The following is a 22,807-nucleotide window of genomic DNA, read 5'->3' as shown; positions in this document are numbered from 1 at the left end:
GAAGGACATTTCAAGGTCCATAGAGAATTTGGCTTCCAATTCATTATTAGGTAAATTATATCCATGTGGAGAAAGCTACTGAAATAAACTGTTGCAGGGCTGTGTTCACAGTGGGGATCGATGTGCTGTTACCCAAGGGTTCAGAAAGCATGGGCCAAACCCGTGGACACGGAACAACTTGTACCTCACCGAAATGGTGGTAATAGTTCCTCAGTTTACAAAGCTCATGGGAAGGGCTCACATAACACTGGAAAGGAGTTGCTGGCACTTCTTAGCTCTCTGATTTTGTACAGCCTGGTAGAAGAGAGGAAGCATAACAAACAAATTCTTTTTGTTTTGTTGTTAGAGGCCAGAAATGTTTGGTTGATTGTGCTTCACCACCAGTTTCAGTAACATAGGCTTCTTTATTTGGAGGAGAACAAGGCTTGAGCCTATTAGCTGCTGTCACTTGTGTACATGAGACTGATGGCAGCCATTGACTCCCCATCACCAGCTAGGACATATATACACCTTCTTGAAAGGCACAGTTTGAAGTAGTCATTTAAGCTCTATTTATATTCTTTATTTCAAATATAAGGCCACCATAGTGCCACATGTATTACTTCAGAGGATTGTGGATCACACCACAGAGTGTTTTATAAACTATTTCTCTTCAACATAGCCTCATATTGTCAGGTCAATTGCATCTACAGTCCCACTTCCTGTCCTTCCACCTTAGTCTAAGTCCAGCTCTTGCAGAAATTCCTGAGATTCTTCTTTATTAAGGTTATTATCAGATCCCACACTGCCTCTGTTGCAAGAACAAGTTTTGGGCCCACAGACAATTTATTAAAAGATCCTTAATTCTGTCCCCTCTGCATCGTCTTCATCCATTAGTCATGGAACTAATGAATAGACACACAGTATGTAGGCAATGTGTGTATGTTTATCATGGTGCCGTTTTAGAAGCATCTCCTCCTCCTGGGAGAAGAGAATCAAGAGAAGCTGCTGTCCCCCAGGATATAAGTGGGATCACAGCAAAAATTCAAAAACTCCCATTACCCTTGCTTGCTCAGTGCCCAACTCACGCCCAGGTACCAGCCAAGCAGACCAGGCCTGCCTCTCTGCTCACAAGGGTTTGTTGCTGTACATTTATCAGATCTATACAGTGGCACTGAATGCACACATATGCCATTATTTCAATAAGATGAGGCAGGAAACACTTTCTTCCCATGCACGGGTAGGCAGCTGTCTTCAGAAATTCCAAAACCTGATGCTGAGAACTTGCTTGTGTGTGATCTGTGCTGAAACAGAAGAACCCAAGCGAGGGGCACCTTTTCTCCTTTACCATAAACTGTGCTGCGGATTCAAGACTTGCAGAGCAAAGGGACACTATTTACATGGGCTCTGACTTGTAAACGATTTCTTCACTTGAGGGAAGAGTAGTTTTTCCATCCCAGACTGGGGATGTTGGAGAAGGCTCCAGGTAGTACACCAGCCAGATGCAGTTTTCTGGGGCGCAGTGCTGCATGCACTGGAGTCAAGTGGCACAGCCACAGCAGTCAGCATGCAATAACTGAGGGGAGCCCTTGCCCAGAGGAGAACGTGCTGGTAAACAGAAACCACAGCCAGCCCCAGCTCACTGTCTAGTTCACTAGTACGATGGTTTTTGTGTAGAGATTATTGATTTTAGGCTACAGTGTCAAGAGACAGTAATGGTCTGTACACATGACCTCGTAAGTCATAAACCATGTGCAATTACACAGGCAGTACTAAATTGCCACAGTACTTTAAACAGTGTTTGTTAGTTGTTGTTTTTACCTCTCCCAAGAGCTTAATGCTATTGCTGTCTGTACACTGTGATTTACAGTAGTGTAATCACCTGAAAATACTGGGTTTGTTAAGCTTCTCAGGTCATACAAAAACGAGTCAAGCAATACTTACAGATACCAAATGGACTTAAACAAAATGTTTTTCTTGCCTGAAGAGGTATTAATTATGTTCCACCCATCCACTTGCCAACAGACAAAGTGGTCTTTCATTGGGGGACACTTACTAAAAAAAGAGAATTATGAAGGAATTTCTGTGACTTGTAATAGTGGTATGACCATCATAGTGTGACTGAATGCTCAGTAACAATACAGGTACCACTTGACTCTTGTTTAAAAGAGCACTAAGTCAGGGTTTTCCTCCTAGAACCTGACACCAAGTCTGTGAAAGTCTTCTTCCTTGAAGTGATTCAGAAAGAAAAGCTATGTGCCATTTGAGAAAGTAAGCCACATTGTTAGAGATTGTAAGAGACCTTAAAATCCATTGGTAAGTTTTCTAGTAAGAAATTATTGTTGTATGAATTTATTAAAGATTACTTAGCCCTTTGGGAAAATTATTGTAATCACGCTTTTCAAGCTTTTTTTCTTAACAGGGTGGACTTGGAAAAACCTTTCTAAGCTTATACTAGTTAATTTTTAGTTTGATGTTTTTCACCAGTAAAAAGCCCTCCCCTTTGCTTACCTTCATTTTCCTCTGTCAAAGGAGATTAAGGCACATCTCCTCGAGTATGACTGCTACTCCTGTCCTCTACAGAAGCCCATACATAGCAATTCCATAGGGATCTAGAACGCTGTGATGGGAGCAAGCCAGGAAATACAGGACAGTGAAATGGAGAGGCTCCAAAATGAGCTGGCCCAAGGCCTCTGTCAATTGAATTTTGCAGCTTTCCAGGATGTGGGGCCAAGGTCATTCCTACTTCAGATGGAGCAGAGGGAAGGGCTGGGGCAGGAAGTTTCCATGGGCACACACCTGCTGTTTGAAACAGCAGTGAATAATCACGGGAAGAACCCTGGAACCCCAGTGCCCTGCTTTTCCATCCCCTAAAGAGCGTGGCAGCAGCTGTGGCTGTTGGTTGCTTCATTCCTCTCATGGCTCCCAGCAGACCACTTCCCTTGGGAGCAGCTGCCTCTACAGTCCGTGACCCCAGGTGGCCCCACATGGCCCAGCCCCTGCCCCAGCTCAGCACAGTGTCCTCACAGCACCAGGGTTTAGGGCACACCAGGCAGTGCAGCTGCACTGGTTCTGCTGCCGTGGCAATGGCTGCCTGCTTTGTCCTGGCCTTTGGGAGCAAGCAGATCCACCCAAAGTATAGAGTAAATACAAGCCACTGCAGTCTTAAATAAAAACAGAAAACTCCATAGTAGGCTGGAGACAACCCCCCATCTCCAGTGTCTGCTGGACCAGTGGTGTGTGTTGGGCAGGTAGCTGCACAGGAAAACAGGAGCTTGGCCTCTGCAATAGGGCAAATGAGGCATGCAAAATGTGATTCCCACCTGCCAAAAAGACTAAGGCTAAAACTTTGCCAGTTGGATCACACCTAGAGAGTTGCTGGACAAGCTCACTTCTCATTAATGTCAGTGGGATTTCTGTGGGCGCTCAGCAACTGGTGTGCTGTAAGCCCTCAGAGGGGGATGACAGGGGAACAACGCAGTGCAAATGCATGTGAGGCTGAAGCCATCCATGGTCTGTGTGAAGTACTGCACTCAGGTGATACTTCCCCGTAATGGTTGTACTCTTAACAGACTGCTGGCTTTCTGCTTTAGAGGTATGGCAGTGCTATTAGCCAAAACACGTTCTCCCCAAGTCTGAAATGGCATTCATTGCCACTTCTCTTTTCAAATGCTTTTCTTTTGTCCTCTTTTCAATTTAAATTCAACTTATGTATGTTTATCTAGATAATATCCTGTAAGTACTGTTACATATAAATGTACTACTCAATTTTCACTTCTTCTAAAGCTACCAATAAAACATTTTAAAACTGCTCTATGGCACAGATAAGCTTTTCACTCATCCATATTTTCTCTTATATACAGGAAGGGAGGTACTGCTCAGTTCTCTCATAGAAGGCACTGATGAGAGCAGCAGGTTCACGTGCTGCTTTCAGAAGGAGTGCAGCAGGACTGGACACCACAGCACATGTTGGCCACTTGATCTGTTCTGTCCTCAGCTTCCTGCTAAAACAAATCTGGTTTGATTGTTTCACACAGTAAACTTGTTGATTGATGTAATGCTGAATGGTGCTGGTGGCTGATTCATCACTCTTGGCTTGACCACTGCACAACCTAATGAGTAAAAGGGAGGTACTACTGACTAGGAAAAAAAAAGCCAACAAAGGAAGAAACAAGGAAAAGAAGAAAAGGGAATCTAGTAGCCATCATACAGGTACAGAGCACTGAGAGGAGTCACTAATGTTTTAGCCAAGTTTAAGATATATTTGCTTTTCTGATGCTGATTTATTCAGAAAGACTCAGATTTTGAAAACGAAATGCATAAACGCTGCATGGGAGAAATTAGTTGAGAAGCAACATCTTAATATAGAGTGCAGGAGTGCATGGAACACTTCTGGCAGTGGAGGAGCCTGGGCTCCTACACAGTCATTCCCAAAGAATGTTAAAAATATTTGTGGGAGAGAACAAGCTTGTGAAATCGATTTTCTGAGCTGCTGTCTGCTTATTTAAAACAAAAATGATCTTACAGCAGTTCTATGTGTTTCCTTTTCATATCAGTGTTAAGCTTATCTTATAAACACGTGTTCAGTATGTAATGTAAGTTAAAAATATCCATTATAAAACTCAGTGCAAAGAGAATGTGGCTTGGATGCTTGCTGGCACGCAGAGAAATATCCTGTCTTATTCTTTTTTGTACTGTGATACAGTTGTAGCATTATCAGATATCTAGAGCTTTGAAGGATCTATTGTAAGCATGTCAAAGACTTTTAGAATTTGTTTTTGGCAATATTAGATCACAAAAAGTGAGGAATGAGTCCCACCGACTTTCATTAAACAAAGTATCCCATTATTGTTTTTCCTGCTTTGGAGATGAAATTAAACTAGCATTAATAACACTCTGCATATTTATTCTTTCAATCAGAAAAAAATTAATTATTATCATGTCTATAGAAATGTGCATTCAAAGGACATCTTAGACACTAACTAGTCATTACTGTGTGCTGCCTGTGCTGGGAAAGAGAAGAGTGTGCCTTGCACAAGATCCTGATGTCCATGGTGGAGCTTCCTGAGTCAGTACTGCTGTCTCCTAATCAGCACCTCACCTCCCCAGGACTAACACACTATGGCACAAGTCTTCCACTTGGTAGTTTTGCACATGGGAAAAGAGCATCCCCACAGCAAGTGGTAACTTGTGTAGCAGCCAATTCTAGTGCCACCACTGCAGGACAGCTGATGGAGTGTGGGAGTGAAGGCTGTGTGACTGGGAGCTAGGAACAGTTGAGCCTGAACTTGGAGTCCAGATTACAACCTAGCAAGAGTTTAAGGGACAAAGACTCAGAAGTGGGAAGACCTCAAATCAGCAGCTTGTCATAAGAAAGAGGAGAGAAAGAAAGAATGGGCAGAAAACTCTCTGCCCCCTTGCCCCTAATTTCAGGGTCATTGTTACATTGGCACATTGGCATATAGCTGTCAGCCATCCCCCAGCAAGAGTCCAAACTCTCTTTCAGTCTCCTTCTTCTAAAGTGTGACAATGTTCAGTTGCTCTCAATTATTCTTTTGGTGTCTCATGGTGCTAAGTTCAGTGTTCTAATGCAGAAGGTCTTGCCTTGCTGAAGGCCATCTGGGTGTCAGAATGCCAATGGACAGTGGAACTCCTACTTTTTAGCATCTTTTTTAAAAGTCTGGGAAATTGGTACTTTTTCATACTAATTAGCACTAATATTGTAATAACTAGGAGAGGTAGAAGAATAGTCAGGTTGTGAAATGAAGCACTCAAACACTGAGAAGTGCAATGATCAAGATGATTTGATTGGATCCTGTTACACGTGTTCATCAGGGTATTTTACAAGCAAGTTTGAGTCCAACTTTATTTATGTTGGCAGTTAATTCAATACAAACATTTGTGTGAAGGTCTTCATTTCCACAGTGCCACGGTACCCTAAAAAGTCATCACAACAGCAGCACTTGCTGGGTATTTTAGCTTCATTTTACAGATGGGACAAACTTCACAGCCAAGTGGCAAGCACATCTGGTAAGGCAGGTTTAGATATTTGGATATCTTGTTACCTTTTCCTTAATTGAAATGACAGTTTCTGCTGAGCCAGGGTAGTACATAAAATATACAGGGTGGAGATGAAATCCTGTCTTTACAGAAATTAATACAAATGAGACATTATGGTCCAGATACACATCCTTAAGGTCTAAGTTATTCTGTTCACCAAACCAAATTGCTAACAAACTGGCAAACTAACAAATATCAGCATTTATGAAAATTAAATCCATATGTTCTTCAAATGCATGTATCATCAACTACTTCCAGATGTAAAAATCCATGGATAGTTTTAAAGAACCTCAGTCCCACAGTCAGTTTCCATCATGACACTCCAAATGAGCACTGTTCACAAGCAATATACAACAATATTTAGTCTGCTCAGGAAACAATACTTGTTGCTTTCCTTAGAGCCAGGTATCCTGTAACCACATCTGAAGGGAGCATCCGAATATAGGCAAATTCTTCAATAGTACTAAATCTTAGCTTGCTCTGTGGATCTGTGTAATTTGCCTGAAAAAGAAACAGTGTTAGAGGCACTATTCAAATAAAATTTCTAACCATAACAGTAAAAGAAGTATCTCAATTACAAGACCAAAAAACAGTGAGTTTCTCTTCCTAGTAACAGCACTGCTGTTCTACCACATGGCCACAAGTCTTTTTTTCTTTCTCCTCATGTCAGAACTTACGAGAAGTTAACAGACCCCTATAAAATCACATTAGAAATTCATTAAACATAACAGAGGGCTGAGAGAAGTTTCCTATAAGACACAGAGCAAAATAAATTCCTCAGCTCTCTAAACTCACCCTAGAAACTCTGTGCCTTGTGCAGTCTCTCTCAAGGCAGCTCTCCAAAGAGTCAGGCTGCTGCCAATAAATTACCCACAAAGAGGCTGAATTATGGGTGCTCTGATAGCTTTGGACTGCCTTTCTCTTGCTGCATAGAACTTAGCTTTTAATTTACTTTAAAGTGGTTTTTAAAGCTAGGGAGTCTCAGCTTATGATTCTGTGACTGAACTGGTAAGAGATTTGAACCCAGTGTTGTGGTTTGCTCCAGCTGCCAGCTTTCAGGATGGCAGCCTGGCCAGCTCACCCTGGGCTATACTTGTATCCCCTGCTATATTTGGACCCTGGGTGCCTGGGAGCAGTGCCAGTTTCCTTCTATCCTCTCCCCTTGTTGCTGCAGAAACCTGGAGCTCGGCTGAGCTCAGGGGTAGGCCAGGAGGCTGCACTGGGAGCAGGCAGGCATCAGGGCATTGCCCCTCTACCTTCAGCCTCCAGGGCAATCCCTGCCTGTTCAGCACTGGATTACCAAGTGCCTGCCAAGGCTCCAAAAGTGTCTTCTGTGCCTTTCTTTAGCACGAGATGGTGGCAGGCTGCAAGGCACAGGCAGTTGAAATCCCTCAAGACACTGCTACTAAAAGTAGAAAAGGCCAGGAAGAGCTGGAGTATTCCCCCACACCACACAGCTGTAGTGCAGAACTCTCTACATTTTTATGTTGGAAAGCACCTCTCAACCATGGTAACAATCCAGCTAATCATTTGGTCTGATATGGCTTAGAAAATTTAGTGTTATTTGTAGCTCGGTTTTCTTTACAAAGAAACACCGCTAGGTTAATTAAATGTAGTCAGCTAACAGTTCAAGCCATCAATTAAGTTCCAAACAAACGGCAAAGTTAGAACATTAGGAGTAAATTTATCCCTGGTGGTAACTTCATGGTTACAGCAGGTACAAATTTACTTTTATTTCACTCTTTACATCTGGCCTCATGTAAGAAAAAGCTAAGCAATTAGACTGCTTTTCAAACGTGCATGATTCTGTAATAAAGTAACCAAGCAATATCTGCAATTTGTATTGTGCACCGATCTAGGTTTAAAATATTATGGCTGCTCTTCACCATTCTGGTGTTATGTACTGGGCTGTACTCTTTGCAGACACTAATGTATGGTAACCTGCCATTCATGCCATGGCTTCAGCCTGAAAACAAACTTTACCAGTACTTCAGAAACAATTAAAGAGATTAGAATATTGAATTAGATGACTTTGCGAGGAAAAAACTCTGTCGTGTTTAAAAACTAAATCAAAGACCATAGACACATGCTCTTAAAATACAATAAACTAGCTATCTCAATCTGTTTCTATAGTAACAGGGCTGATCCATTTTCAGAGAAGGAAGAGAAATATAAACATTTGAAGGTTTGGGTTTGTTTTTTTTTAAATCTGCTTTATGGTAAATTACTCTGTTTTTGCACATTAAAATATCTAAATATTCATCTTGCAAGTTTGGAAATAATAGGTTTATTTTGCAGTGTCAATACAGTAGATAATAGCTTTAGAATTCTAGGCTGCCTTACAAATATAAATTGGCTGCTCTGCTGAGACCATTGGTAAATTTAATTCCATTTGTGTTACACACAGAAAGAGAAGGGGATCAGTAGAATTTAATTGTGGCATCTAATATAAGAGCAAGTATGCTGATTGAGAATGTTTTAATACACTTCTCTTTTTGTACCTACTAGACAATTTAATTCTTCCCCAGATGGGTAATGCTAAGAAATTTATTTTTTTTTCCCTCGTGGGGAGTCCAGCTTTTCCTACAGAAAATACATTCTTACACATATGCTTTTATATTTTACAAAGAAAATACAGGGACATTTTTCTAATACTACATTTCTACAATATTCTATTGTCCCACATATCCTCCTACTAGGAAATGATCTTGAAAGCATATTTAGTGCTTCTTATGAAACATTTCTAGCCTAGCAATTTAAAGGACACACTGTCTCAGCTATTTTAATAAAAAAGGGGTTTTTTTAAACGTGTTAATTTTTTCATAGTCTGGAGAAACCTTGCAGGCCAGGTAAAATAGGAAACTATTCACAATGCAATTAGAGGATGTAAAATTAACAAAAAAAAAAGTGGAAAGAGAAGAAAAGAAAACAAAAGCAGTACTGAATTTGTATATGGATTTGTATAGAGAGTATCTATACTGAGCTAAAATAGTTATAGTACATAAATCACTGATGGAAATGGTAGGGATGTGGCCTCCACTCACATCTATACCCTGCATCATCAGCTCACTAGAGGTGCAACGACTGATTAGTTTTGAAATACATCAAAGGTTAGTGCTGGAAAGCATTATTTGGTTCCTTGGAGATGGGGCAGGGTCTGCCTGGCTGGAGGGAATTATCTTCCCTGGGTTTGCAAGCAGTCTCTTCCATTTGCTGTCTGCCAGTTCATCTGTGAGGAACATGTTGCTTTCCTACTCCCTCTTGAACACCAAGAGTTACCAGCCTTTATCTGAGCAACTCACTCCCTTTCCAAACCACATTCAGAGGCACAGGCTGGACACATGTCACCCCCGAGGTGCCTTATTTAAATGTGTTACTTAAAAAATAAAGTCTAAGAAAACATGCTACCACATCAAGATCAAATGTAGGATGTGCAGGAACACAGCTGGTGCTACAGCTATTCTTTGATGCCTTACACTAAATATCCACTATAAGGCAGCCCTTGGTTAAGTGCTCACCCATTTTGTGTCCTAATGAGGACTTTTTGCCTAATTCAGTGTACAGAATGCAAGGTGGTATGCTAACCTGCATCAGCATAATAAATATGTACCAGGAGGTGATATCAAGCCTGTGAAGGTGGGCTAGTGCCCTATGGGTGAGAAACAGATTAAACTGGGGGAAGTGACACAGAAATTCTGTGCAAGGCTCTTTGACATCACAAAGTTTTCATTATTGTAGCTACTTAGTGTAACCATTAATTAAGCGTTTTTTTACTCCAAAACACAACATTCCCATTGATTTCAATTGTAATAAATGCACAGGCTTCTGAAAAATAAATCACTGGTGTTTGAAGGTGAAAAGTGAAAAGATATGCTGTTACTAACACCTGTTTTAAGTAAAATTATTCATGTAACATAGGAGCACTTTCAGCAGCAGATACAAAATGTTTGTTGGGCAGAATTCAAGGACTTTACTCCTGGTTTGTGCCAACAGAATCCTTGGGGAATTCAGGCACCAAACTGTAACTACCAAGACCTTCTGGAGGATGTGCAAACCATATCTAAGTCAAATGTGGTTTGGGATTTTTTTTTTCCTTTCTCCTTTTTCTTTAACAAGAACAAGTAAAAGAGCCCATCTGTGACACACAGGCTATACATCTGCCAAACTCCAACTTGCAGCTCTGAAGCATAGGGGTATTTGAAATTCTCAACAGTCTATGCCAAGTGTCTGTTTCAGGCTGATTTGTTTGAGGCAAAGTTTGAGAGCAATGATAACAAGGTTTGTTTTTTTTTTAACCTGGGCCAAACAATAAAATTTTGCCTAATCTCATTATTGAAAATTGCTGAGCCATCTTTTTAAAACTTCTCTTATAAGGTACAATGACATAAATCAGCCTCAGGCAAACAGCATGGAAAGTTTCAGTCATTGTGGGTATACGTTGCAAAGTTAACAGTCATGGACACTGTGGACTACCAGCTTTTCCTGCCCCTATCTTAAGAATTAGAAATTATGGGCACCAATGTAGATTCTACAGGTGACAAAGTTGTGTCATTGGAGCTGCTTGGCAGGACAAGGTATTTAGTCTGTCCCAGCATCTATTAACAACCTAAGGATTTTGTGATGCAGTGACAGTATTTGGGATTTGGTCTTAAATCACTAGATAATTATTAAGCCCAAGTCTGAATAGGAACATCAGCATATAGATCTTTTACAAAACAAGGCACCAGCACTACTTCACTGTGAAAGGTGAGATGCCAATTTTGAAGGGAAAAAAAAATTACTTACTGGAAGTCCTGAAATGTCTGAATATTTCTTAGCAGGCTTAAAGGAAGGAGGAGCATCAATATTAAAATCTAAAGAGAAACAAAGGCATAAACTCAGTGTCTTATATATATATTCTACAACATAAACGTACTCTCTGAGGTCTCTATTAGCTAGCAACACTAAGGCAAAGAAATATGAAGCAGAATTACCTCTGAAAACATTTAGCCTGCTAGCACTGTAAATCACAGCCTGATCCTGCTCACCTATTAACAGAGTTCAGCAAGCAGAACTGCCCTTCCCAAAAGGAAAATGCGAGAGCCATTTGAAATATGTCCATTTCTTCCAAGTCTTAATGAATTTCCTTGCAGTCAGTCACGTGCAAAGATAGCCATTATCATATGCATGTTGTATGTTCAGACCATGAAACATTGCTCAAGATTGCAGCTCTGAAATGCTATAATCCAGAAAAGCAAAGTAATCTTTTAAATCAGTTAAATCTTTAAGCATGTACCACTTTAAGCCCAGTCAATGACCTAGAAAATGGTCTGAATGTTTAAACTGAGGGTTGGAAGTTGCTGTTCTTTGGTGCCCTTTAAATAGCAATTATCATTCATAAACATTTTTTAAGATACAGTTGGTATGCTTAAGTAGTTAAATCCTCAATTTTGGATGTTTATAAAAATATCTTGTACCTGACTGATTTCTTTCCTCTTTCCTGATCTCCCTTGCAACTCATTCAGATTATATGTTCAGTTCAAACACTCCATCCATATCAAATTTCTAACTCATCATCTCATAATTCAAAAGATCCTAATGCCACAGACAGCTGGTTTTAAATACAAAACTGAATTTCTTTTCCCTCTTTCTTATAAAAAATCCTGTAAATTTCTGGTTGCAAACAGAGCATAGTAGAAATAGCAAAATCAGCAGACTGTCAGTTACAATAGCCAGGAACACACAGTAGTCTGCATTCTTCTGTAACAGTTGTGTCTAAAACACTTCAAAAAATGGCAAGCTATTTTTGGATAAAGCACCAAGTCTGACAAAAAGTATATGCATATGCTCAGTTTTGAAATGCCTCCACTTGCTTAAATAAAATCTGAGGATTGCATTCTGCTGGCAGCTACATTCAATAGTATCCTGCTTTACAAGTAGACTTGAAGAATATCTAGATGAAGACCACTGCTATAACTCTGCTCCTGTAGATGTAACCAGCTAGGACTGCTAATCAGCACTGCTAATAGTGTAGTTTCAGCTGTGCTGCACTAAAGAGAGGATGTAGGATTTAAATCTCCCAAGAATCTAGGATAAGGAGCTGGATAGGAAGCTTGAGCTGAGGTCTAAGCCACTGCAGGTATGTGGCTTAGCAGAAACTATTTGAAAATTACTTAAATATAGCTAATCAGGCAGCAGCCACCCACCAAAAGACCTCTGAACTGTACACAGAGGAGGAGGCAGCTCCTAACCAGTGAAAGGGTGACAAAAACCTCATGGGAATAAGGGCTTCTGACCTGGTTTGGAAAAATACTTTCTCCTTATTAAACTCTCTCCCCAAATGTATTTGAACTTTGCCACAATACTCCAAATTATTTGTCTCCCCCTATTTTCGACATAGGGCTAATGAGTGTGACTGGAGTAATCTTAAATGTACTACTGGACCCTGTTCAAGCAGGATACTGCATGCACTGATGAAATAATTTAGGTTAGTTTTAAAGAAAGTTATTTGTGCACATTCTATTATTTATAAATGCATGCAAAGCGTCTAAGCAGCTTACAGCTAGGATCATTTAGTTGCCATGGCAATGCCCTTTCAGAAGCAAGAATTTGTTTAAGGTTCTTCCAAGTTCTGTTCTTCTTGCCAGCTGCTGCTCCACCAATGCCGGAGTGCTAGAATTAAAAATATGGTGTTTAGAGAAAAAATAAATGAAGAACACTATTTCAGAGCATGACACTTCTATTTCATCGTCTTTCTGATATGTCTCATCTTGTCATGAACCATTTGCTATTCTCACTTATTTCATCAGCAGGCTACTATACTGTACACTTTAATCTTGGCTGCAAGCAAAAACAAAGCTTTTTGGACTGTGTCAAAGCTTCTATGTTTCCGATTAACTGAAGGAAATTAAAATCTGCTTTTTACATGGAAATAGAAAATCAGTGTGGTTAGGCTTAGCTTGAGATTACAGGATTCTGTATGTACTTCCTATCATATTAGAACTTATTACTATTACTATGAAGTTGTTCCTAAAATTGTGATTATACAGCTAAATTTTCTCTCTCCTTTTTATGGCACATTACAGGTGCAGCTCTAGCTCTTTTACAAATTATCCATGACTGTAGAAAACACAACTGATCTTGGAAAATGTAATGAACACTATGAGAAATTTTCTGGAAATTTTATTTTTCTTTCAAAGGCTAGGAGACAGAATAATAGAAAAAGAATAATAAATAGAATGTTGGCTGCCAAGACAATTTTGCATTTTGAAAGGTACACTAATGGAAGGCTTGCCACAGGTACTATAATGGCAGTCTCAGTTATCAAATGTGATTGCTACAGAGTAATTTATTTATGTCCCTCCAGAGATAGAAGCTGCACAACGCACTGTACTGCTTCTAAATGATCAAAGGACACAGATTTACAACTTAACTTCACGAAAAGAAAATGTTCTTACAATTGAGGAGTTGTTATTTCTGTTCATTATTATTTGCCCCATGAGTCTCATTGAAACTCAGCAAAGTTCTGTAAACACACTTCTGCTTTAAATGTTTATAAATTAACCTGTTAAATTGATGAGGATGATAGGAGGAAGGATTCAATGAGAAAGCTTTTTTTTTGTAGACATATGTTCAGAAAAGTTATTCATGAGCTGATGATATACTGGGTTTTGGTGATGGATATCTGATTTAAAATGTAGAAGCAAATATTTGCTCTTGGGGTAGCACCTTAGTCATCTAAAGAACATTGTATAATAGTGACTGCTACAGCACGAGATGAAACTACATGTACTACCACACTACTAATTCAAATTCATTGCATGAATTTTCCCCCAAATCACTGCATAATGACTTTTTGTTCAGTAATCTCAAAAGCAACCTCTGTTTTTATATGAACTTATGCCTCCTAGGAATGGGGCTGAGCATCACCTCACACACCTACAATAAAAAGGCAATGACTGCCAAGCACAAATGAACCAAGCAAAATTCAGAGAAAGCTACAGCTAGGACAGGTGGAGCTACTGCTCTACAGCAGCTATTGCTCTACACAGCTGTCAGAAAGTGTTTTTCCCCTTCCCCACTGCTAAGGGATGTAAATTCCAATCAGAAAGTTTAGGAAGAGGTCAGTTCTTCCTCCTTCTCTGCTCTTAAGTCTATCCTCTGCAGTGAGCTAATGGTTCAAACTTGGGCATACGTATCAGAGATAGACACTATTTGGTTTATTTTCTTCCTTTTAAGGCAAATTAGGCTGAAAAGATGCAAAAATCCATCCAAATTGTTACTACCAGGTCATACCAATGAAATGCTGATTAACACTCAATGCATTTCTTCTCAAATTAGTTACTGTATTGGAGGGGACAATTTCATGGTTTTTATTATAAATGCCTATTATTTCTGCAGCAGTTGGCAAAGACCCTGTACATTCATTATTATTTCAAGCATGCAGACATTAGTATTGCCTCTTTGGAAATGGCAACATCCCTCTAAGAACTGAACAATCATCTCAGGGCCTCATGGATATTTAAATCCCATGTGGAAGCTACATGGGATGCCTCTGGGCACAAAAGGAGCTTTTGCAATAAGCTCCATTTCTCAAAGACACTGGTGCTTGCTGGAGGATTAGTGAGCAAAGTATATGGTTGTTTGAATGCCCCTCTCATGGCTGAGGTTGTCTGCAAAGCAGATGTAGAGCAACTCACATGTCAGAGATTAATTTCATACCCCCTGCCAAACCTGTGCTTAGTGAGCTGTGCATTGCCCAATTACTCGTTATGTGCTGTGGGATATTGTATCTTGTTCATACAGAAAGAAATCTGGGATAAAATCCTTCTTTCTAAGTACTGGCTTAGGACCAGCAGTCTGAGAAGTTTGCTTGTCTAGAAAGCGTTTGTAAAGTGTGCCAATGAGTTGGCCTTGGCACAGCAAGATAAAAAGATATCAAAAACAAACCCAGCATTACTAACTTAATCTTCTTCACCTTCTTTCCCAGTCTAACCCTCAGAGTGTTTAGGAGCCTGCATTTCATCAGCTGTCAGTGTTTACATGACTGAATGCTAGCAGGCCAGACTTCTCAGGAGCATGGACCATTTTGCTTCTAAATCTAGCAATGATTGGAAGAAGACACCACAAATCTGTTAAGAGTTTCAGGGACCAGAAGAGGTGCAAAATGCCATTTGCTAATGACTCTCTAGCTAATTTCTAGCTCAATTGCTTTGCAGCCTGCCTTGACTAGGAAGTGAAACACGGGATTCCTACATTCATAGTATTAATTGCTCCTCTCTAGCTGTGGTAGTTTGTGAGATACCATATCATAAAACCGCCACACTTACCTGCACCTAACAGGTTTTCTCACTCTGTTCCAGAATTTAATATAACAGTTCTGCCTCTGGACCAGTGGCATTTTCATGCTATAATACAGTCTGCACTTTGGACCATGATGTTATAGGGATTGAGGTGAATTTCTTAAAAATTGTCAACCTTTTATCTGGCTGTTGATTTTCTTAATATTTACACTAGGAACATGGTTAAATAGAATCCTAGTAAGCATTTTATGGGAAAAGTATGGAATTTCAAATTGTTAAAATAATACACTTACGATGAAGTTTGGATCTTTAAATGGTAACGGCTTGGCAGTAGTTTCCACTGATCCTGTGCTGGAGTCTGTGTTCAGAAATTTATTTTCATTCACAGCCTCTCCACCTGCACCCTGCAGAAAAAATACAGTCTTACTGCTTGTTACTCTGAGCAAGTTTAACTGGAGACAGAGCCATCTGCTGTATTACCTACCTGTTGCCTTTTTTGCTCTCCTCTCTCTTTTGAATCTTTAAAGATGTTGCATGCCGAGAATGGGGAAGCATGAAACAGAGTATTTCTCAATCAATTTACAACTCGCACACAAAAGGGAGGAGGGGAATAGAGTGGCCAAAGCCCACTGAGTAAAAGCCACATAGGGTTTATTGCAGTCTTAATGAAAGCCATCTCATCTCACTTTATAAAGTGCAAGACAGCATGGGCAACCCAAAACAGAAAAAAGGTATACTGGATCTGATTTAGAATGTTCTGTATAAAGTATTAACAGGAATATATCAAATTTATAAGAAGGTTTTTCATCAACTTTCTAAGGAAAAACTGATTAATCATTTTATTTTTCATCCTTGGTGCCAGCTGTGCTTGAGTGAGGACTGAGAGAAAAAGTATTTAATTATATATTATTTTTATACACAAGCTTCACAAAATCTTCATGGATGCTAGTTGGTGTTTTCTAGGTTTTCTTTATGGTTTGTTTATTTATTTAGCAGGAAGAGCAGTTGGGGAAGATGTGTGTGACTGGAAAGCTAAAAAAGTTGTGTGGCAGTCTAAGCAATTTCTGATAATTCTACATGGCTGAGTTTATGGGGTTTTTTTTAAATTTGTTAGTGGCCCATAAATCTCCGCGTTACCAGAACTAGCCCATGCTACATATATAAATGTTTCTTTGAAATCGTCATCTACCCTGAAGCCAGTGCAAATTTTAGTCAATAGGCAGTTTAGTCAATAAGAATTCACACCTTGATTTTTTTTTTACTTGGAGAACTAAAAGCTTGGCTAAAAGCTAAGTCAATATTTACTGAGCGGATGGTTAAAGTGTTCTTTTATGTTACCTTCAGAGAGATAATATTTAGGGGGAAAAAAAGCGTTTTCCTGTAAAAAACTTTTGTGTTGATACAATACATATTCAAGTAGGAGAAATTTGTTATTATTTGTGGCTTATGGGAGGACCTCTACGAACTGAGACTATATAGCAAAGGCCATGATTCAGTATATCCTTCTCCATGTGACTACAAGGGAAGTGTTTTTACTCTTAATACATGCAAAAGTAATTACAGGATTAGGGACTGGGAAAGCTGAACTCTTCTTAGGGGAAATACTTCCGTCATTCTACGGTGCCTGTTTTCAACATAGCAAAGAAAGGTCTTAAATATTGGAAGTATAAAGTAAAAAAGCAATGTTTCTAGTGCCTTACTAAAATCAAATCTACTAATAGAAATAATCTATTTTCAAAACAACACTCAGTCCTCTGTAAATTCATATTACAGGGGTAATGCATAATAACATCAGAAGAGGCAACACTGAAGCTTGTAGCTTAAACTTGATTCTTCCACTGAGGACAGACATTAAAAGGCAGTGACTGTCAGAGAAACAGAAGAAATGCAGATAGATGTTTAGAAACATGTACATTATGTGGCAGTGAGCAGAGAAAATATCTTCATCCATCCTGAGTAAAGTGGCTTAATACAGAGTTCCTAGGTTTCAGAGTATATTCTTGCACATGCACGCTGCCAGCATTTCAGATTTCAGCAGCAAACATTAGTCAGTCTTGAGAAAGACAAGGCTTGAGATACAAGATTATTTTTCATGAATTCATTATCTCTAATACTGCTCATTATCAGTGTAAATTCTCTTAAGTGGAAGAATCAGCACTCAGACTTATTCTTCAAAGCATTCTTGCCTTTTCTTTGGTACCATCTGGTTGGTTTTAAATTCAGTTCTACAGATAATTACTTTATCACTTTTGCCCCTTCAGTGATCTTCTCCTAAGTATTCTGGTTTCTGTGAAACAGGCTCTGAGTAGCATTTCAACAATATCTCAAAACCATAACTTTGAGACTCAGCAAATAAAAATAGTTAAATAGTAAAGGGGAAGAGACTTCCTTATAAATATAGTCTGTTATTTCTGCAGCTGGATATACTTATATATTATAGTCACTGTCTTCAGTGGCTTTTTTTCTTTGTGGATTCAGTGCTAATCTTGCTGGTGCAGTGGGAAGGAAAGTAAGGAATTGTTCCTGGCAGGACAATTCCTGAATGTAAATACTACATGTCATTTCTTTTCCATACCAGCCCCTAAGGGATTTCAGGTACTTGAGCTGCTAGGAGTTGGGCTAGTTCTCATTACAGGACAGATGCTGATTTTGTTGGTGCCAGTATCCCTTGCATGGTGGCAGGGGCAGCAGGATCTGGAGCAGCAACTGCTGCTGTTTGGGTTCATGGGATTGCCCAAGTCATTCTCCAGTGCCAGTGAGACATAATTCCAGCAGTAGCCTCCGGATCTATCATGGACAATTTGAGAGCAGTGGCTTCCTCTCCAAGGCAAAGGGTGCAGGCTGGTGTGCAGGGCTGTAAAGCAGCTTTCATACCAGTGGGGTATGCAGCTGATACCATGTTGTCAGAGCCCTGTGACAGACTGGGAAGCAAATAAGACTGAGTACTGTGATTCCAGTTAAATGATGGCAACTGAGATAAAGACGTACATTTTTTTCTAGAGGCATGCCAGTTCCCTCACTCAGCACTGCTTGTATGAAAACTCTGATTTTTAGCAGTGGGACCATGGCAGAGAGACACTCAGCTAATGTGGCTTTCTTTCTGGAAAAACATTAAAGAGTTGAGCAGAAGCACTGCTTCCAGAATAATGTGCTATTGCACAGAAGCATGAGCTCTGGCAGTACAGAGCTTTGAAAAGCTCTTCCTGTGCAGCCTGCAGAAGTCTCAGCTGATATCCTCTGCAGCTTTATAGCCACAAACTGCAAGTGCCTCCAGAATCTACAAATCTCTCTGGCCTATGTTTTGAACATAAGGATTTAAAGCATAGGAAACATCATGTAATTTTTCAGGTTTGTTTTCTGAAAGTTTTTTAAAGGCAGGTGATATGGATCTACCTTCGTTCTGCAAAATACATGTTTCCTGAAAGTGAATAATATAGTGATAGTACAAACCATTATTCACAGCCTGAAAAGAGATTCCTCAGTGAACAATTACTGCACAGTAAAGGTAATCTTTAACTTTTAACATCAGTTGAACAAATCTCTCCCAAATGTGCTTGTTTTCTTGGTCGTTTAGATTGGAAGACAGTTCATTCTTCACTGTCATATGTTGGGACAAACAAACAGGAAGAATTCAAATACCCTTTGTAGTCCTGTGAGGTGATGGTGGTGTTGTGAGCACAGTGAGGAAGTGTCTGTCACCAGGGAACATGTTCTGCTCAATGTGTGCTGTAACCCACAGTCACGTGTGGGGCAACTTCCCCTTCCTGCCCAATCCACAGCCCGTCCCCAGCACATTTTCCCTACCAAGATGCTCTCTTAGCTAACTCCCTCACCCTCAGATTCCTGGGATAATCCCAAATGCTTTGCTGTGGGGCTAAAAAGAAGGTGCAACCATGGGCTGAAATGCTCAAAAGCTTCTTTAAAGCTTCCTTTTAACTGATCTTGTAAACAATCTTTATGGGGAATTCAATATACACTTCAAGGAGAGAGCAGCTTTCAACGTGCACTTTGTAACTAAATTGTGTCTTTTAAATGGTGGTTTATGTAACTAGGGCTGCAGGGAATTTGTGCTACATTAGTCACTAAGCAGTATGTTTTTCTCCATAGTCTGTGGAAGATTAGAGCAAACAAAGACTGTGGAGTGGCTTTACGTTTAGAGGGTACACCTGGATGGGAAAACGAAGGTGTGATTTCAGCACAGCCGAACATGCTTATGCTAGTTTTACCTCAAATAAGGGTAAAATCACTGCAGTAAGGACTGCAGCTAAGTCATCAGTAACTATGTTCATCCTCTCCCAGTACCTCTTTCTGTGCCTGTTAATCTCCACTGAAGTCCACGTTGCCACTTCTTCTCATGTTACCCCTCTCTGTTCTTCTCCTCCTCCTCCCAGTATCCCCCAGCCACTGAGCAACCTTGACTGGAATGGCACGTATTAAAAGTCATAGGCAGCAGGTCAAATACTTCCTACAGGAGCACTTGTGCAATGTTATTCCCTCTGTAAAGTTGTGTTTATGTGCTTTAGCTGAATTTTAACTACAACCACAGTATGGCAGGTTGGCAACCTCTATCCCTCCTAGGAAAGACAAGAGAAATAGTGAAGGGATCAACTTATTTTGCGTTTCTTTTCACACAACCATCTATCGAGTATTCAGAGCATGCCTGCTGGGTGGGACTCTGCCCTCCCTGTTATGTCCTAGGACTGGGTGATAGTCGCCCAAGGAAGGAAGATGGCAGAGGACTTGGTAGACAGCAATAATTTGAGAGAGACTGAAAACCTGCAGCAAACACTTGGAAGTTTGTTTTAGGAGAAGCCAAGTCTGAGGAAGAGACCTGAGCTAAGCTTTGCTACCTTAACACTGGTTTCTTTAGAGTAAAGCCAAACCCCAGGAATGAGCCTAGTTTGGACCCTGCTGTATATGCTGTCTATACTGGGAGAAAACACACTGGGAGGCTGCCTATTCACATACTACTTTCAATATTAGGTTTTGGTACATCTATTAATTTTTTGTATATATTTTGTTCCAAATTCCCTACCGCAGATGTTTGCACATGATTTCCAAAGACTGCGCCATCTGTCTGGTTCTATTTAGAGAGGACAAGCAAAACTCGTAGACCATGGAAGCTGATTTCTTTGTTTTGGCTATTTCTAGGTGGAATCAGCATTGTGGGGTTTGGGATGGGTGTCTGTGATGGCACTAAATACCAGGTGAAATTAGCTTATTATGAAAGTGCTTGTTTCACTCATAGTTTCCTTTTTTTTTTCCTCCCCCAGCAAGGATTAAAACTGCTCAACATCTGTATATATCAGAATAGCTGATATATACTGAAGTAAAATTTCTTCTCTATTTACTTTCAGGTTATATTATATAACATTTTTTTTATTATTTTAGACTAATGGGATTTTACAATGTATTAAAAAACCCATGAAAACATGAAACATAAAGTAAAAGACGTAAATACGTGCATTTCTGGCATCCTGTCACCACATACCATGCATGTCATGGCTTAGGAAAAAAAATGGATTTGCACATCACTGAAGGTATTTTACGACCATCAGTAGCCAGTTTCACTAGGTGTTACAGTTTTACGTGCTAAAAACAAAATTTAAAGCTAGAAGGTAACTGAATAGCATGTTGGTAAATCAAAACTTAAATGTGTAAATAAATTCTATGAGAACTGGAAACGGAGTTTCTAGTTTAAGAATGCAAAACCAATACTGAAAACATTGAGTCTGCAAATCATTAATTTGTTCGTTTTAACAATACATTGAGTACAGGAATTGTAGATGAAGGTGATTACACATGTTGGGGTTTGGTTTGGTTTGGTTTCTGCATTCAGTATTTCTGAAATGCTGGCTTTGTCTAACAGCAATGATGAGGGTGTTGTATGTCACTATTGAAGAAGTAATAAGAGGGGTCTGGCCCCAAGCACCCACTTTACCAAGGAACCCACTTGTCTTCAAACTCTCTATGTGAAATTCAATAAATAGTTTAAATTACTTTTCCTTTCTTTTGGTAGCTGATTTTCATAATCACTATACTACTACAATGTTGCTTTAAATCAGCTTCAATAATGGCATGTGTCCAATTATTCCTGTAGTCGGTTATTTCTAAAGCAGCAATATCCAACTTGTAGCAACTTACTTGGCTTTTAGTTGTGTGTAAGTTCTGTGATATCCTGACAGAGCTGTGGCATGCAGCCAGGGAAGAAAATGGTAATTTATAAAATCGATGGATAATACCTGTATTTTCACTAGCAGACAATTACAGTGAGTGAGAATGCCATGTGGAAACAGAGCACGAATGTTTCTAGCTGACAGCAGCGATGATATGAGCAGACTTTTTAAAATTGGGAGTAGATCCTGAACGTCAGCTATTTAACACAGTGCCAGCTAATACTGCTCATACTGGAACATATATTAAGCTGTTTGATTAATATATTAGCTCTCACTATAACAAGGCTGGCCTGGGCCCTTGCACATTCTGAATATTTAAATCATTTAACTTTGCATGATGACATGACAGGGGCCATTAAAACTTGAACACGTACCCTGTGGCAGACAAAAATGCAGCTCTTTACATTGCTGGGAATAATTCACTGAGAAAGGTGTCAGAATTAGACATGCTTAAACTCAAGTTAAAAATGATGGCTAAAAAATTTCTCATTGCCAACATTATTACCATAGTATATTTCTGAAAGCAAACTCACTGAAGACTCAGTAACAATGCAGGACTGAAGGAAATAGCACTCTCTGGAACAAGATTAACTCTATCCGTGTCTGTGACAGAAGGGTTTGCTGGAAAGACTTATTCAGTAAGATGTATAAACATGTCTTCCTCATCTGGTTGCATTTTACTAGTTCTTGGATTCAGCAGGAAAAGCTTTTTCCCCTCTTCCTTTCCACTTACTAAAATGAAGCCCAGTACAATTTCCCCAGCCTTTTCTCTTTCAGCATTCTGGTAAATGCTAGTATTTTAATAACATTCTCCCTTCACAGAAGGTCCTACCTTATTTTGGCATAGGACAAAAAATAGTTCAGTTTGAAAATGTTCAAATGCCAGGAAGGGAAAAAAAAAAAAAAACCTACCCTAATCTTGCATATTCACAGCAAATTTTGTTCCACAGGGCACTGAAAAACTGAATTTACTTAAAAAAAACCCCAAACCTGAAGTAGTATTCAGCTGAAACTAGCTATTAAGTATAGTGCAGATAATTTCCCTTGATTTCAAACAGCTACTAGGGTTGGCAAGTCATTCATGTACACAGTGTAAATTGGGAGTAAATCCATCTTAGTCAGGGGGTTTCATCATTGTCAACTCATCTTAAAAGACAAGAGTCCTGGTACAGGTTTCTGTTTCCACTGACATCAAAAGTAAATACCCCAAAGGCCTGACAACAAAAATATTTTTGCTTAAATTATCACACTGTCCTCAGATGCTACTGCTGTTTTCACTTATAAAGAAAGCTGAAAGAGGGTTGTTAAAAA

At 39.6% G+C, this 22,807-nt stretch overlaps 1 protein-coding gene across 1 annotated transcript in view; it reads right to left on the bottom strand.

Moving 5' to 3' along the window:
- Positions 1 to 5,765: 5,765 nt before the first annotated feature.
- The window catches only part of INO80C (INO80 complex subunit C), a 30,513-nt gene continuing 13,471 nt past the window's right edge, over positions 5,766 to 22,807 (bottom strand). Inside the window, 4 exon segments of the mRNA XM_042048889.1 lie at positions 5,766 to 6,540; positions 10,825 to 10,892; positions 12,579 to 12,690; positions 15,614 to 15,724. Coding sequence (XP_041904823.1) covers positions 6,409 to 6,540; positions 10,825 to 10,892; positions 12,579 to 12,690; positions 15,614 to 15,724 — 423 coding nt within the window. The 3' untranslated portion in view covers positions 5,766 to 6,408.

The sequence above is a fragment of the Corvus kubaryi genome, unplaced genomic scaffold (assembly GCF_017639235.1).
Source record: "Corvus kubaryi isolate FWS band 111438036 unplaced genomic scaffold, C.kubaryi_AGA036_p1.0 68, whole genome shotgun sequence".
Lineage (NCBI taxonomy): Eukaryota > Metazoa > Chordata > Aves > Passeriformes > Corvidae > Corvus > Corvus kubaryi.
This window is presented reverse-complemented; position numbering and strand designations above follow the sequence as displayed.